The sequence below is a fragment of the Electrophorus electricus genome, chromosome 26 (assembly GCF_013358815.1).
Source record: "Electrophorus electricus isolate fEleEle1 chromosome 26, fEleEle1.pri, whole genome shotgun sequence".
NCBI classification, from domain to species: Eukaryota; Metazoa; Chordata; class Actinopteri; order Gymnotiformes; family Gymnotidae; genus Electrophorus; species Electrophorus electricus.
The window spans coordinates 7260759-7279486 of NC_049560.1; the positions used below are offsets into that span (position 1 = coordinate 7260759).

At 41.5% G+C, this 18728-nt stretch overlaps 1 protein-coding gene across 2 annotated transcripts; it reads right to left on the bottom strand.

Moving 5' to 3' along the window:
- Positions 1–1166: 1166 nt before the first annotated feature.
- chrna4b (cholinergic receptor, nicotinic, alpha 4b) lies at positions 1167–6547 on the bottom strand. 2 transcript variants are annotated; one of them, XM_027006893.2, is made up of 7 exons: positions 6434–6547; positions 6161–6270; positions 5331–5482; positions 5068–5112; positions 4818–4927; positions 2221–3553; positions 1167–1825 (listed from the first exon to the last, which is right to left on the bottom strand). In XM_027006893.2, exons 2-7 carry the CDS (start codon positions 6216–6218, stop codon positions 1700–1702), a joined length of 1824 nt encoding a protein of 607 aa, XP_026862694.1. In that variant the 5' UTR covers positions 6219–6270; positions 6434–6547; the 3' UTR covers positions 1167–1699. The 2 variants fall into 2 exon arrangements, with proteins under 2 accessions (XP_026862694.1, XP_026862695.1); XM_027006894.2 differs by lacking the exon at positions 6434–6547 and having other exon boundaries at positions 6161–6314.
- Between the last annotated feature and the right edge of the window lie 12181 nt (positions 6548–18728).

The following is an 18728-nucleotide window of genomic DNA, read 5'->3' on the forward strand; positions in this document are numbered from 1 at the left end:
ATAGATAGATAGATAGATACAGATATAGATAAATAGAGATAGATATAGATATACATAGATATAGATAGATAGATATAGATATACATAGATATAGATATATATATATAGAGAGAGATAGATATATAGAGAGATATATATATAGAGAGATAGAGATATATATATAGATATAGATAGATAGAGAGATATAGATAGATAGATAGATACAGATATAGATAAATAGAGATAGATATAGATATAGAGAGAGATAGATAGATATAGAGATATAGATAGAAAGATAGATAAATAGAGATAGATAGATATAGATATACATAGATATAGATAGATAGAGATATAGATAGATATATATATAGATATATATATAGAGAGAGATATATATATAGAGAGAGATAGAGATAGATAGATAGATAGATAGATAGATAGATAGATAGATAGAGATATGCATAGATAGATATATAGAGATAGATAGATAGATAGATAGATAGATAGATAGATAGATATAGAGAGATAGATAGATATAGAGAGATAGATAGATATAGAAGTAGATATAGATAGATATAGATATCGATAGATAGATAGATAGATAGATAGATAGATAGATAGATAGATAGATAGATAGATAGATAGATAGATAGATAGATAGATAGATAGATATGGCTATAGATAGATAGATATAGAGAGATAGATAGATAGATAGATAGATAGATAGATAGATAGATAGATAGATAGATAGATAGATAGATAGATAGATAGATAGATAGATAGATAGATGGATGGATGGATGTGTGTGTATATATATATAGATATAGATATATAGATATAGATATAATATAAAATTTAGCCCCCCCAATTTGAATTGAAAAGCAACCCTTTCTATGTTGTGGTAGTTCTAATGAACTGGCACCTTTTGAGTGTGCTCATTAGATCATCCCTGCGCTCTGCTCAGCTACAGGGCATTCTACAACCATTGAACTTTTACCATTTAAATTTAACTTTGCCCATCGACATCCAGAAAGACCTTATACTAGCCCATCTTTCACCAGCATGAGGGGAAGCAGGCCATTACTCAAGGCTTGTCTAAGCAGACAGACAGCTGAGAGATGTTGCAAAATGCAGTTACAAGAGCACTAGGCCTAGTACCAAAACACAAGTATACAACAGGAAGCAAATGTATTAAAATCATTTATTGGCATCTTTTACCTGCAAAATCAGCTCTAGCAGAGTACAAATGTATGACTAGAGGTTTTTTTTTTTTACTTTAATATAAGGTTCAAAGCTGTCTATATATGTTTAACTTAAATGAAGTGTTAATCTTTCACAGATGGTCTGCAGTTTTGTAGATGGAGAACGTTTTAGAATGTAATGGCAGCTGCTTTAAATGGACCTACTGTAGATTTGAATGGAATAATACAGTGAAGGATGAAAGGGTTCTGGAGGGCGGCACAGTGGATCTACTGTGCCAGAAACTGGACATTGCTGAAATGACAGAAATGAATCTTCTGCCAAAGAAATATAAACCGACCTTGCCCAAACTCCTCATTGTCATGCTGGTCGTGCAGGACGCTAAGGAATGTGTCAAATCACATCTGCACTGTCCAAATAATAGGGCATAAGTTCTAATGATCACACTGCCGAGTGACTGGCAGGTCTCGTTGCCATCTTCCTCCTTTTGCCGTCTGACTGCTGAGATCCCTAGTACGTTCTAGATCATTCCAGCCAGCCATGGAGGCAGAAACAGTCCAGCTGTTCCTAGAATGCACACCAGCACAAACATCCAGAGGAATATTCTATCGATCACCATGGCAACATATTTCCAGTCTTCTTTCACCTGGTAGGAAGAAAGGAGATAAAATATTTTCAAACCTCAAGTCTGTACATTTCAATTTTATTTTTGTGTACAGCTGTGTTAGCTGTGAATTGGGTTGTTTTGTATTTCAGCTTTTTTCCCTAGTGATGAAAAATTAATGACAAAAATATATCCAGCCTACAGTGACTCAGAGAATAGTAAAGATTCTAAATCTGCTAAGTGAGGCTGGTGTCTTGCTATTGGCTGCTATATGGAGCAGGCGTGCAAATAAAATGCTAAGAGTTTGCAGTGGGACTGAGCTTCATGAGCGTAGGTGTATATACTTCACCTGGCAGGAGGGGTCTGCAGCATATCCTCACACACTTATAAGATTTTTGTGCATACTGCAGTAGCTGCAGTAGTGTTTGGAAACTTACTGAAAAGTCGGAATCCTCGGCTCGGAGGTGGTCAGCGATATACTGGACACCTTCGAGGGCGCGGAGCAGTGACTGGGCCAGTCGGCTCTCTGGCTCCTCCATCTTGGGTACTTTGCAATTGGAGCTTGAGTTCTGAGTGTCCAGGAGTTTACCGGTCGAACCCGCTCTGCTGCTCTCAACCATGTCTACACTGGCATGGGCATCTGTGCTGGCACCCTTGTGCTCACTGGGAAGCCGGAGAGCCTCCATCTCATCTGTGCACTCCTTGGTTTCAACGAGCACATTCTCGGCACTGCGGTAGCGCACACTGCTGAGGGACAGCGTATGAACCAGGGAGCTGAGGGGGGTGTCCTGAGAAGAGCTGGGACTAGAGGGTAGGGAGGCATGCACTTGTGGCCGGAGCCTGCGTACAGGGTCCTCTTGTAGGATAGAGTATTGGCTGCTAGGGGAACTGCAGAAAAGCGGAGTATTGGGAGGCGGTTCCCTTGGGAGCTCGCTGGATGGAGTGGCAGAGGGCACACCCACGTTGGGGCAGGGCTCCACTTCAGGGATGCCCAACAGCAGTGTCGACGGCAGTGCCGGCCTGTGCATCATCTCAATGAGCATGCGGCAGTTCCTCTTCCCTGAGGCAGGCGGGCGCTTCATGAACAGGTAGCGCGGCACGGCATGCAGGAAGACGCGACGCACCCAGTGGGGCATGCGGTGTGTGCGAGGTGAGCGGTGGTGCACGTTCAGCACAAATACCGTGATGATGATGGAGAGCGTGACAAAGATCATGGTAAAGAGCAGGTACTCGCCGATGAGCGGGATGACCAGCGATGTGGATGGGATGATCTCAGTGATGAGCAGCAGGAAGACGGTGAGTGAGAGCAGGACGGAGATGCAGAGGGTGATCTTCTCGGCACACTCCGACGGCAGGTAGAAGACCAGAACGGTCAGACAGGAGATGAGCAGACACGGGATGATCAGGTTGATGGTGTAGAAGAGCGGTAGACGGCGGATGATGAAGGAGTAGGTGATGTCCGGGTAGATCTCTGCACAGCACTCGTACTTCTTGGTGTTGTACTTCCCCACGGCGTTGATGATGACCCACTCACCACTCTCCCAGTAGTCCATTTGGTCAACGTTGCTGCCCATGCTCACCAGGTCAATCTTAGCCCGGTCGTACGTCCAGGAGCCAAACTTCATCTTGCAGTTCTGCTGATCGAAAGGGAAGAATGTGACATCGATACTGCAGGAGCTCTTGTATATAGCAGGGGGCTTCCACTTGATCCGACCATCGTGGAACACCTGGGCTTTAGTCAGGTGTGTCACAGCGAAGTCACCATCAGCACTGGCAGAAAACAAATACATGATGGGTTAAACAGGTTAACTGTGATCACAGATCTATTTTATTTTGTGGTTGTTTTTAAAGAAATAATATTATTGATTAGTATCTACACAGACATTCCCCAGCTACATTTTGAGATAAATCTTTTTTTTTTTTGCATTTAGAAATGGTACAATTCCAAGCTGTAGCCCATCTGTTTGCATGCATAGTCCATCCTCCCCCAGCTACCATGTTCAACACATTTACTTTCTGACCACAGCACCACTACAAACTGGTTATTACTTGTGTGGCAAATTATTCACCAAACACAACACTTTTAATGCTGAAATAGCAGTGGCATGGTGGTAAGAGCTGAGCTGTGCTCTTGGAGTATTTACATGCATCAATGTCACCACCTCTGGTCAGACACAGACCTCTGATGAAGAGTTGGTGGGGTGCTAGCATAGACCTTATGATATCTCCTTTGGGATCCATTTTATAATCTCATGTTGAATTTCATTAAGCACTTAGTTAATTAAGTAATTTGAAATCAATTACTTTTTTTGGCCAATCATTAAATCAAATTAGCAGTTAATTTACCTTGTAAATTTGGTGCATATCATTGCATATACTGAGATTTTTTATTGTGTAGAAAATATTGTGTAGTCCTTCCCCTAGGCATTTCATGGTACAGTGACATGACTGAATAACATTTTAATGCTTGTTGCTGCTGCATCTACCTGACTTTTTAATTTTCTGTTCTACCTTTATTTTGTGTTCTCTCTCCTGTATACAGTTGATTAATTTATGAGCACCTGGTGAATGTTGGCTAAATTCCTCCAGCCTAATTTCATGTATTCATTCAATCTAATACTGGCTGAGCCGACATTCAGTATAAGAATGCATAAATAATTAAAATAAAATAAAATAACCTGAGCTCAAATGTAATTTAGTAGAACATATTAAACACATTAAAAATATAGTGCTTAGACATAAAGTGCTAGAATTTTAACTACAGATATGATCAAATGAAAATGAAAAATGTATTTAAATTAAACTATTAAGACCTTGCATCCTCCTACTCATGAATGTTTAAAACCTGAAGTGAAAATGAATTCACTGCCCTCACATATTTATCATGTGCTACTCTATACAAACACAGGGTAGAAATGGAAAAATGTGCACAACGTAGTACGGGCTCAGGAGGACATGGGTTAACGTACTGCTTGTTGATCAAACTAACTAAATGGCTGACTAAATTTGGAATCAATAAAAAAGAATTACCCACTTGTTATAAAGTACAATATCAGGTCTCCAGATGAGCTCGGAGGGGATTCTGATAGAGGTGACATTTTCGTAGTCCCTAGGGTTCCAACGCAGCTTGTAATCACTCCATTCCTGTCAGGACACATACATTCCCATCAATGTTCTGAACCAGCAGGCATGACAACAGAACTGAGAATAGGGTAATGGGAGCCTAGTTCCAATTAAAAATCTCATTAATTTGCAATTATATGCTCCAACTGATCAAAACATACCTGTTTCACCCAGACGTTAGTTGTCATCATTTGATTCTTTTCATCCTGCAGTAAGGTATACATTCAAAAGGTTAAAAATGAGGTTCTCACTTCAGATCAGGTAAAATATATTTTACCATGGGATTTGATAAAGCAAATATCTCTGACAGCATTGTTTTCTATTAATGTATCAGTGTAAGCTGATTTATTTTGTTGCAGGATCTGACAGTTTAGAGTTTTCATTGTTGTTGGGGTTTGAACTGAAAACACTTTGTGAAACTCACTACATCTATTAGCTGTGCAATGGAGAGGCCAAAATGGACCAGCACCACATCTGAGATGTTCGCAACAGGACGGGAGAACTTATTATAGCGCTGGAATAGAACCTGAAGGAGTCTTTCCTCTGCGTGGGCATGTGCTGGGGTGGGTGCGCACACTAAAAGAAAGAGAGAAATAAATAGACACTCATACATACAGTATTTGTATTGGGAAACAGAGAGAATGGCTTTTCTCTGGCATCATGACCTTGATCAGTCGCTGAGAGTTAGGAACTTTAAAACACTTACATGTGGTGTCTAATTAGCATAATTAACAAAACTGAAGCAATTAGCCTCCACTTTGCCAATCTCATCCCTCAGGTCAGTTAAAGATTCTCAAGAAATACTTCAGCATGGAAAATAAATGGATTAACACATGGTAAGAAGTTAAACACAGCTTTAAACCTTCCCAGTCTTTGGCTGACTGACAAGCCAAGTAGCCATGTCATCCAAACTGAACTGTTAACACCAAGCTCATCAGCACCTTGTTCAAAGAGGTTTTATCATTTCATCACAACATCTTCATCTTCAAGCAGCAATCAGTCTGTTTCATATTCCGCGTTGTGAATTTTGAGAGGACATTATATAGTATAGTCACAAATCTTAGCTGACCATATCTGCTCCACTTTCCATTTGTCTAAAGGTAACTTTCCATCTCAAACTTTCAGGACTTTGTTTAGAATTACACCATGTGCATGCATCACTGTCAGATCCTTCTACTAAGAAGTGGCCATAAAGGAGATACAGAGTTCGGCGAGGAGAACAGACTGAAGCATGGGAGTGGAGAGAGACGTTACCACAGCTGTGATGAAGGCAGAGGATCAGGACGAGCTTGATGCTCCTGGCGGGCTCCATTCTAGCCCCTGCTCCTGGTTTGTTCTTCCGTGTCCTGCGCAGGGATTCAGACCTGAAATATGTTTAGATTGTTAGATCCATTAAAAAGGTAAATTTCTGCCTCTTAGAACTAAGTGGATTGTTGTCCCAATAGTATTTCATTTATCCATTATTTTTCACTCAGTTTGATTACTAACATAGCATTTCAAAACAACAAATGCCTGCTTTTCCATCACCTAATTATCCTTTCAAACTGGAATGAGAGGATATTAGAAAATAGACCAGCTTCTAAATGCAAAACAAAGCTGTGCAGCCACTGGTAGTGCTGGTGATGTTTTTTCTCTCTTGTTCTTTACACTACCTTTCCCCCGTCCCTGTCTCCCACATTGCCCCTCCCTCTCTTTCTCTCTCCACCCTCTCTCTCTCTCTTTCTCTCTCCACCCTCCCTCTCTTTCTCTCCCCTCTCCCTCTCTTTCTCTCTCCACCCTCTCTCTCTCTCTTTCTCTCTCCACCCTCTCTCTCTTTCTCTCCCCTCTCCCTCTCTTTCTCTCTCCACCCTCCCTCTCTTTCTCTCTCCACCCTCTCTCTCTTTCTCTCCCCTCTCCCTCTCTTTCTCTCTCCACCCTCTCTCTCTCTCTTTCTCTCTCCACCCTCTCTCTCTTTCTCTCCCCTCTCCCTCTCTTTCTTTCTCCACCCTCCCTCTCTTTCTCTCTCCACCCTCTCTCTCTTTCTCTCCCCTCTCCCTCTCTCTCCACCCTCCCTCTCTTTCTCTCTCCACCCTCTCTCTCTTTCTCTCCTCTCTCCCTCTCTTTCTCTCTCCACCCTCTCTCTCTCTCTTTCTCTCTCCACCCTCTCTCTCTTTCTCTCCTCTCTCCCTCTCTTTCTCTCTCCACCCTCTCTCTCTCTCTTTCTCTCTCCACCCTCCCTCTCTTTCGCTCTCCACCCTCTCTCTCTCTCTTTCTCTCTCCTCTCCACCCTCTCTCTCTTTCTCTCTCCACCCTCTCTCTCTCTCTTTCTCTCTCCTCTCCTCTCTCTCTCTCTTTCTCTCTCCACCCTCTCTCTCTTTCTCTCCTCTCCCTCTCTTTCTCTCTCCACCCTCTCTCTCTCTTTCTCTCTCCACCCTCTCTCTCCTCTCTCTCTCTTTCTCTCTCCTCTCTCTCTTTCTCTCTCCTCTCCTCTCTCTCCTCTCTCTTTCTCTCTCCTCTCCTCTTTCTCTCTCCTCTCTCTCTCTTTCTCTCTCCTCTCTCTCTCTTTCTCTCTCTGCACCCACACCTTCCAATACTGCCTTATTTAGCTGAATAACTATGATACACTGGTGTGGCAGCAACACTGTGTGTGTGAAAAAGAGAGAAAGGGAGAGAGAGAAAATTGTGTGAAAAAACTGACTGAGTCAATTATGTGGTATCTAAACCACAAGACAATAGTTATAAGGCTTATAGGGCAATTGTGCCTTGATTTTACAGAACTGCACTGCAAAGATTTTTTTTTTAAAAATTATGGCACGTCTCAAGATGTGTAGTTTAGTACCAGTGGACGTGACCTTGGAACCAATATGACTAAGCAGGTGAGCAGACCGGTAATGTACTGCATCGGCTCCTTTCAGATGTCTCAGAAAGTGATCTGAGCGTTCAGGACTTGATCGGAGGCCAAGAGGAACCCTGGTCGCTTTCTGCCGGCTAATTACACAGAAAGCTCTCTGGCATGCTACTGCTCTTTCACACTAAGGCTACTATAAAATAAACTGCCAGTGATCAATTATGCCTTAAAATGTGAACTCTTCTCACAGTAACATAGAGGCAAACATGCTTTCCTGTCATGAAAATAGCTCCATACACTGCTGATTTCCAGAATGATTTAATCCAATCAATGTACCATTTCTGCATTCACTGAACACCTTACTTACCCTTTAACCTTGGAGTTCTTGAACAAAGATTACTATGTTAAAATAAAAACTGTTTTCCTGTCTTTATGCAAGCTGTGTCCACACCTGCCTTCCTAAGACGATCCAAGAAACTGATTATGCAGCTACCTAGAAATGCATTGCTGGTTAATGTGTGGAAGAGCAAAAAAAAAACAAAACCTTGCAAATAAACAACAACAAAAACAAAATACACACACACTGCCTTTGATTACCATTTATAGGAAAGTAAGTGTTTTTTTCTTTCACATCTGAAAAGCCGAATGGGGCTTGCGCATTACTGTCGTCATTGTAGGGTATAGAATAGGAATTGGCCTTTGTCTCGTCAGAATGCCATGTGCAAACGACCAGTGTGCATTGTCCTCCAAGCCAATGAATTCAACCTTGAATTTCAATATCAAGACTTTCATTATGTGCTGACGAGAAGTGAGTGGCCGAGACCAGGCTCTGCCTTCCCCTACCCCACCAAATCCAGTGCCAAAGATCAATATCACTCTGATTAAACTTGACATTCTGCACATTGGACATCATTGCTCAGTTAGTGTAATGGAATGTAGTGTTATGTCTGCTTTGATCAATATTAATACATTCCCTACATTAACATGAGTTATATCAGAGTGACCATTCAAGCTGGAGGTTTATAGAAGAGACTTATTGATTAACCTCCTCCACACCATGTTGCATGTTTTATTAAGTCCAAATAATGTCCTTGTACATCCAGCCACATGTTAAAGAATAATCACTGTCTGATTCCATCCGCTTTATCCTCCTAAACTAATTAAATGTGGACATTCTGTTATTGCCATTGTTTTGGTACCATCCTGCTTTCAGGTGCTCTCCTTCAACAATCTGACAGGATCACAGATAACTGATTTAAAAGCAAGAGCCCTGTTGCAGAAAAGGAATCTGTGGAACTCTTACAAAGCTTCATAGTTGCCAGGGTGCCTACATTGTGTTTGATGTTTGCTGTGCATGTGGGGGAGCCGCCGCTGAAGCGCTAGCATGCTGTTCTTAAGACTGACACCTGGAGGCCTGCTGGGTTAGATATAGTAGGTGTGTGGCTAGTACATCAAGTCATGGCCAGCATCATTGGCAGCACATCTGCTTGGCGTGACCTTTGGCCTCCACAAGGTGCTTCCGTGTTGACGTTTTGTGCTGAGGCCCTTCTTCCCCCTCCATAGTGCATTATTTCTAACAGCAGATCAGCCTACAGCTAAAACACACACACACATATGTAAGCATTCATAATGATATAAAAATACACGCGTATAATAAAGTTTTAAATAACATTTCCTACTTCAGGATTGTGTACTACAATATTTATGAAAGAAGGAACATGTGTTATTTGAGAGTATAATCCATATAAAACTGTGGTCAAGAAAGGCTCGTTACAAATGTATAATGTATAAGCATACATTTTGTTAAGTAAGTCAGGCATGTATTACATATATAATCTATAATCAATATATAGAAAAAGACAGAGACTGGTACCACTATTCTTGATCTAACAGATTCATCAATACATTTTTCACTGGAATTCACCTGTAAAGCAAGGTGAGGTGCACAGACACCAATCTAGTCATTTCTTTACCCCAGAAAACTGCAAAAGGCCAAGACAAGTTGGTTTTCCACACAAAACTAGAGAAACCAGCCTGTGCGGTTGTTGCGACAGTACCTGCCATCCTGAAGCCTAGCGGTCATTATCCACCAAATAGACAGACACACACCCACACCAAGCTGTCCATATATCTATGGGCTGACCAAGCAGTGTGGAACTTTATCTACTGGCCTTTGCTGAGACAGTCAGGTCAGTCATTAGCAGAGAGGATATGCCACCATATTTCTGAGCAATATTAGGAGTTCACTTCAGAGCATGACCCAAAGAACTGACTGCTCAGCAGTAAGACCTGAGCAGAGACAGGAAGACTGTAAATGATCCTTCAAGACCTGTCCTAGTTTTCATATTATTCATGAATGTAATTCATGCAACTCACATTGGTCAAGGTTACTGTTCTGATCTGCTCATTTGCACTCCTCTGTATTTTTGTATCAAATCTCTATGGAAATACATCAGTAAATCATGACATCCTGTAACTGGGTTTCTTGCTGATAGCTTTTGTTAAATTAGCTGTCATGCATTTAAACCTTTATTTGTGTGGCACCAATACAGGCATAATGATGTCCAGGTTGTCTGTCTGAAGACTTTTAAGAAATGCTCTCGAAAGTTTATGTTTTTTCTCTTTCTCCCACTCTCTCATTTGCCCTCTCGATCCCTCTTTCTTGTTCTGTTGTCTCACATTTGTTTCTCTCTCTCTCTCTCTCTCTCTCTCTCTCTCTCTCTCTCTCTCTCTCTCTCTGTCATTCACACAAACACTCACATACAGATTGTGTTTTTGTCTTATTTCTTAGGCTGCTATCAAACTTCCCTGTTTCATTACCTGCTCTGATATTAATGAACAAAATGGCTGAGACTCATGTGGCACTTTTGGAGATACACAAGGGACCCTGTAGAGTGGTAACAGGCAAACACATGAGTGATTAATGCAGTAAGCAACTATTTAAGGAGGATTTGTGCATGCCTATATGGTGGAGTGATTATGTACTGGTACTGGCTAAATTTGTTACAGCCTCCAAACATAGCAATGCTTGCACTGACTGTTCTAAAACAATGAAGGAAAAGGCTTTCTGCTCCTTCTCTTGTGCACTATTCAACAGAACCTGGCATAAAAAATAAACATCTGAAGTTAAAATCTCCAAAGCAATATTTAGTATTGCTATTTTGATATAATGTGGTTGCTATCTTGAAGCTCTCTGATTTTAACATATTTGTTACTACCATGAGTTTGGGAGGACATGGGAGATTTTTCAGAGATTTTCTGCAGCCCAGTTCTGTGTTCTACTTTTCTTTCTGCAACTAGTAGTTTGATGGCTCACCAGACTGTCTCTCTACCACACAGAGGACACATGACCACACTCCTACACATGCACACCTTCACTATCCGACTCAGGTCAAGGGAACCAGCCAACAACAGATACCAGTGGGTGAGCTGTGCATTGTCATCCTTCATGTGGTAGAGCCTCTGGAATGGTGACAAGCTCTGACCAGATGGTGAAAAGTAGTATCAAAGAATAAAGGATTGCCAAAAAACCTCTATAGTGCTGTATTGGACACTCCTCTCCCTTGAACACCTGGGACAAAATGACCCCCACCCCTCAGCCCAACATGTCCTTCTGCAAGATATAAGAGTGAGAAAAGTCCGGCAAATACGACAGCATGCCATCACAGAGGATGAAAGCTTGCTCATTTTGCTCTATCCACTGAAACAGTTTCAGTCAGTGAGCTGGTGATGTCCAAATAGTTAGGCACAAACCTACAGTAGTAGCCAGCAGTGAGGTTGAGAGGGACAGCAGTAAGACTAAGGGTTTTGGGAACCCTTGGACCTAGATTATCTCCCTCAGGAACCAACCTTGCCAGAGTAACTGAGATTACAGCCCTCAGGAAGTTGAGTTGGTCAATTTGAAATGCTCTGTCCCTGTTCATTTCACCTCATAGTCAACTGCCCGTACTCATCATGTGACCTTGAACAGTCCTTGTCACTTTAAAAGTAATTAAGAGCATGAAATGGGAAGTAATATGACCACTTTATTTCAAAGTGCAAAACCACACAGCTATGTTCCTTTTATATGTATGGGCTTAGCAATCTTGAAGCCTGAAGCAAATTCTCCTTAGTTAAAGGCTTTATCAAGGGGAGTTTTGCTCTTCTGGTCAAGACCTTACTGTATTCCATTCTTCCTATTTGAAGGTCCCGCCATTCAGTTGTTATGGATGGCATCCCAAATGGCTCAATTCATCTGCCCATACAGTAATTCATATGGGGAGAACTCCATGGAGGATTGTGGGACCTCTTTGTCATGGTTGGCCGGCCTCCCAGCAGGAGGAACACGCCCACTCGCTGGGAGGATCACAGTACACAACTACCCCGCTCCCAAACACCAGCCTACTAACCATGTGCACCTGTCCATTGTTTCTCCCTTCCACTATTTCAACCCACAGGCAGGGACGATGCTGCGCATTAGCAGATTACCTGCTGGGGAACTGACATGGAGAACCATGACAAGCACTTACCTTTTGTTTCAGTTATTTTGCTAAATGTTAGTGCCTTTAATTATGGAAAATAAAGAGCACCTTCTAGCAACCACGACTCTTGCTCCCTCTGTGCCACCAGCATCATACTCTTGTATGGCAAACAGCCGGGCATTCAATCACTTATTCTAACCCTTAGCATCCTTATGTATGAACTTCTAAATTCTAATTTCAAGAGTCTGATTAAACTACTTGACCAATCCATTCATTTGGGCATGTTACACACTGGTGTGAATCAATTTATTCCCCAATCATTTAAAATTTTTGCATGCTGTGCATTGATCAGTCAGAATCTCTTTCAGGCTATTGAACAAGATGGAAGAGTACCCCCGAAACCCTGTGTGCTGACATTTTTTGGAGCAGCATTGCTTCGAGGTATTGCTTTGCATAATCCACCAGGACTAATACAAAACAGTACCATGTGAACTATGTGCTAATGGCTCAACAAGGTCCATATAAATTTTTTCGAAGGGGACCTCAATTACAGATAGGAGGAATAAGGGCACTCTGGGGATGACTTGGGAATAACCAGCTGACATTCACATTATGATGCATATCTTTTGCTGACATCACCTCAAATGCCAGGCCAATAAAAATGGGCTATTTGGCGATTTCATGTCTTACCCTGTCCAAGGTCTCTGCAACAGAGTTGTTATGAGCAGTAGAAAAGTACTTTTCTATTATTGTATCAACAACTGCGTGACCATCTCTTCTATGGAGTGTTCCACATCACACTATACAATCTGTCATCAGTGATCAAAAAGTGTGGATATGACAGGACAACCCCTGGCTGACCACAAATGCTTCTCACATGGTTAAAGGTGGTCTTCAGGGTATCGTCACAGGATTGTGGTACTGGAAAATCCCCCAGGGGAAAGCTAATTGGGTTTTACATGGGGTCTCGAGGCCTGACTTTCCTTTTGGGAGTGGTCTTAGTAGTTGCAGCTCCTTCTCTTGGTTCCTCCTGCTCTGGCTCAGCCCACTATGGGCCTGGAAGTACTTCTGGATCACACACACATGCCAAGTCCTTGCCTTAAAATTGTGACTAATCAGGGCCCAAAATTAGGGAATGAATAACGTAGAGACTAACCACCGCCTTGATACTATGTTTTTTCCGTAGTCATTATTAGTGTACAAGACCACTAGCGGATACTCTTGAGTATCCCTGTGAACACATCTCACCTTCACTAGACAGAACCCTTCCAATGCCTCAAACCAGACTTTAGTGGATTGTGGCCTGGTTACAACCCAAATCCACCATGGTCTGACACGTCCTCTTCATACTCACTGGTATGAAGTACATGCCTGCTCAGTTGGGGAAGGACATGGTGGTTCCTTGAGGACCTGGACCAATGTCCCTATGGCTCCAGTTCAAAATAGCAATTACACCCCTGCCCACGCCTTACCCGAGCATTTGCAGGCTCAACTGGACACACCTTTGCAGAGAGAGGGAAGAGGAGGAGGGTACAGGAGCATGGGTAACGGCATTGAAAAAGAAGGAGGATGTGGAGCAGGGACTACATTGATGAGACAGGGAAAAGCTTTTGTGGGATAGTGCTCCTGGTTTCTGAGTAGTTTCTGAGGAGGAAAGAGATAGAGAGGTCCCATCCAGTGACTACGGACTGTGGCACTGGAACCATTCTACTGCCCACAAGCAGGCGGTGAATTGTTCTTGAGCTATCAGGTTGACCACAGCTGTTGAGTCACGTTCTCTGGTGACAAGCCACCACCTGCTCTAGTCTTAGGCAGATCAAACTCCTTAAGTGTCATCATCCAAAACCTCTGCTGGTGTGGCTGCAGAGTTGGACTGACCTGCTGCAGGATGCCTTATTTAAGCGCATCTTACTTCAGTTTTGTGACACTGCCAGCAGCTGCTGAGCCACAAGCTAGGCTAAGATAGGATCTTGCCCTGTGGGGAACTCCATCATGCCATATGAATGTCCGAAATCCCAGATTTAGGAATTACAGTGCAACTACCCTGGTTTTTCTGCATTGTCACTTTGCAGCAGGGAGAGCTATTCAAGCGCTCTCTCTCTGCATCCAATAGCCCAACTGATTCACCCAGACCATCTCTCCACCCCATAGATGACACTCGATCATGCCCCCACTGCCACAACACTATAAATAACAGTGGTTACCTATGTGTGGATAAAATGTTTAGATTTAAGATAGGGATCACCAAAACACAGTCACCATGGTGACATCACCTTGTCTTAAGCCAAATGTCACCCCTTGACTGAAATGTCTTTAACAAAATATTTTTTTTACATTTTACTGATGATATTTTTCATTTTACTGATAATATTCTTCAATTTTCCAAAAATGAATATTTTTTTACAAGGATAATTGGAAGGGAAGCAGTCATAGCAAAGTCTGAATAGATCGAGAAAGCCCTGGTTTTCCCTGATGACCTCTGGTGTCTCAGAAGGGTCAGTGACTCTGATATCCAGGCAGACAGCCGTCAGCAAATACCATGTCTCTCATGTAACAACATCCAATAGTGATGCAGTGACCCTGAAAGGATAGTTATTGGTCGAAGAAGAGGACGAGAAGGCAAGAGAAGGAAAGAAAATGAAAACCCAAAGGGGTGGCCATGCTTTAGATACAGCAGGGTGTGTGCATGTATGTGTGTCTGTGCGTGTAGGTGTGTGTGAGGGAGAGAGAAATAGATATAGAGAAAGACTGTTCATTTAAGTGATGTTTGATCTATAGGGACGACTTATTGTGGAGTGTGTGTGTGTGTGTGTGTGTGTCTTCCACACTTGCTAATAAAAGAGTAAGTATGGTGTCTTTACCCTCACAATTTTGCCAGCGCACTGACAGCAGTACATGTTATTCCTCCAGTCCTAATAAGAGTGGGAATGGACTATGTATAAAATGCACTTCAACTGCACCTCAGTCCAAAGTATCAATATTAAAACCCTGATGAACACATATATCGTACAAACAAGCCACCGAAACACTAAGATTATATGGAGCAATCTGAGCATTTATTGCATTTTGTTATTAGCAAATTGCAATGAATCATGGCTATTTCTCTTTGTATTCATGCATTTTCATTAGCCTGCTTCTCAGTCGATGACCTGGAATTTACCAGCGTGTTAGAAAATATTAAAGGACTAATATAAATATAGCTTACTTTATCATCTTAACACTCTCATTTCAATATTAAGCTTATTCTTGGATTGTTAAAAAGCAGATTATTAATATGGTGGTCTTATTTGGTGGTCTTTGTCTTATTTATTCTTGTGGTCCTGCGATCTAGGCAGGCGGGCTCCAAAAAAGGAAATTAAATTATCCAGAATCACTTTGAATTAACATCAGATATGATCCTACTGTGAAGAGTTTTATGTTTGTTTGTGTTTTTGGTTTTTTTAGTAGCTATGAATCCTACCAGCAGAGTTTTCTGAACTAATGAAAACCAGTAGGATGAATCATCATTTAACAGCAGTAAGCAAGGATCTAGGCCAAGAATAATGTGTGAGCCATGTGTTTCCAAAAACATTGAAAAATTGTGCAATCACAAATCATGAAGAAACCACACTGTTTCCCAAACAAAATGAAATCCTGAAGAATAAGCTCTCTTTCTGATATAAGCAACATTTTCAGTGTTTTTTAAAAAATAAATTCTCAAGTAATACATTATAATGGCTGAGAGGGTGGGGCTGGGACGACAGTCCACACTGTTGAGCCTTCTGTAGGTGTCATGGGCTTAATTCAGCAAAACACTGACAAAGTGATGTGCCTACCTGATGACCCATGTGAAGAGCTTGTTATGCTGTAGTTTCTAGAATGAAGTCAAGAAATTTGACATTTTATCCTGTGTATAAATTCAGTTGCAATAAATACAAGTGATTACCACCTCAGAGATTCCAGGATGCTCAACATACTTTAACACTGAATTGTACCTCCATTGTTCACTATAGTTTTAATAACTGATGTCAGATTTGAATCACAGTCAGTATCACATTTAATATGCCAGGTACACTTACATGAGTTTGTCTTGTTAAAACTTGTTCTCACATATAGTATAGAATAAGAAAGCAATTCAATCAGTACTGTAGACAGTACATTGGTATATTTACAAAAGTAGATAAAATGTGTAAAAATGTACATGAAATAAGAGGAACCTGGTACAGAATACCCTGAATATTCTGAAATGTGTGCAACCCATTGCTATCGAGGCTTCCCTTAAAGGGACCAGTAACTACCTGGACAGTAATGACCTGAAGAAAAAAAATATAATACAACAGTAACATTCTGCAAATAATACAATATATGTAGATTCCATAATGTTCATCATGTTTGACACCTTGTTTGTGTAAGTTATTACATTTTAGTCCATTTTACCTCACTGACATTTGAACTGATACAGGAGATGTATGCCATCTGAGCAGCAATCTGCCAAGACAGAGGGAAAGCGGATACCTGATCAAATAAATACACTGCTTAGTCAAAATGCAAAATGAACATGGCATTTTATGTTTTGATGAAAATTGTGCAGACAGGGTTTGCCATCTAGTGGTTCTTGGTGTCTCTGCCTTTGGTGTCTTTATTTATTACTTAGTAAGGCACTAGATGTTACAAAGCTCCAGTTTTCCCCCTGCAGAGATTTGCTCCATCCATAATCCAACAAACCTGGTCCAGCTAATCATAACCCTTCGCAGAATCTGACCGGTTGTATTGGAACTAACCTCTGAAAGGATCTCCAGGGCTGGAACTAATCCAGGGTAAAGCACGAGTACCAATCAAACAGGCGTTGGTCTACATATGGAAACCAGGATGATCAAAGGGAACCACAACTGAAGGCAAGAATGCCATGACTGAATATAACAAAGAAAATAGAGTAGTAAATCACATTTTTGCAGGAGAGGAGTATTATGGTTAAGTATAAATAATCCCAGGTAATGAGAAGCAGCTGTATTGAGCAGTTGCTGTTGGTTAATAGGCTGGTATAAGAGAAGGAGTGGTTGGAGGGAGGACTCTTTTAAAACTAAGCTTTTAAAACTAATTACAGTTAACACATCACTTTCTGTCTTGGGTATCATAGATATTATCAGATCTAAATTGGCAAAGCGTGACTGATTTGTCCGCTTGCATTGTAATTGTATGCTGTTTTTCTCTTCCTCACATTTTAAACTCGCAATTTCATTTCCATTATCAGATCTAAATTGGCAAAGCATGACTGATTTGTCCGCTTGCATTGTAATTGTATGCTGCTTTTCTCTTCCTCACATTTTAAGCTCACAATTTCATTTTCATTGCTTGTAATGCACTATAATCTACAGAGGCACAAACTCACATGCAAATGGAACGGTTTCCCTCTGCACCAGTTCTCTGAGTCAGGTGGGGATCAAATCATTACGCCTGTTCCTGTGGGTGAAAGAACAGTACAGAACACACAGTGTCCAGAGCCCAGTGCAAAAAGCAGGAAGACTATTAGAATGGAAGATAGCACAACACCTGCTGCACAGAGTATTAGAGCCTCAAAAATTGTTCAGATCTTTTTCAGCTCATAGAGACCTCATACTACACACCATGACAATGTCACACATACACACAAACTACACGGACACACACGTGTGCACACGCACTCACACACACATCCACACGTCCACACACACTCATATAAAAAGTCATTTCTTTTCTGTTCTGAAGTGTTACTGTTATATTAGGGTAGATCCTTAAGGCATCTCTGCACCACAGAGGAGTTAATATATCCTACCTTGAAATTTGTCTGCCAAGACCGGCGACTACAGGTGAGCAGGCCCTCACACATCATAGTATCAAACACTGCGTCCTCATCTCACAATGAAGATCATCACCAGACAGCCACTGCTGTGCCTAGCATCCACACAGAGTTATCATGTTACTAACAACTCAGTGTTTCTTTTTGTCTTTTTGTCTTTGGGATGCTTCAAACAGGCTGCGTCTACTTAATTAAGGAGCTTATTACGCGTTATGTAGTGTATACTCAACTGACAGAGTTTCACGTGACACTTTTCGCGTGTAAAAACTTTTGATTTGATCTGTGCAGAAAGTACCGGAACCGGACAGACCGTCCATGTACACAGAGGGCATAACTTGACAGCCTCCCGCGATCATCCTGTGATCATCCTGTACCATGGATATATGGTGCCAGCAAGTCCTAGACGAGACAGAACGGGCTCAGGCTAGCTGATGACACGTTTACTTATATTACCGTAGTTCTATGGTGCCCGTGTTCACGTACACCTTTGCCATTTATAAACGTTATTCGGCGTTGTCATTATGATACGAATGACTAAACAATTGTGTTTTACTTTATTGCATTGTCGGACTTCGGAACTTTAATGGGAAAAAAATATTTGTAAGTATAGACGTAAATCGTGACCGTCAAATGTCGCATAGCTTTCTATTAACGGTCCTAAAATTTCAACTGATTCAGTATTTCAGGAATCACGGTTAGGCTGTTTAATCGTTAACTTTT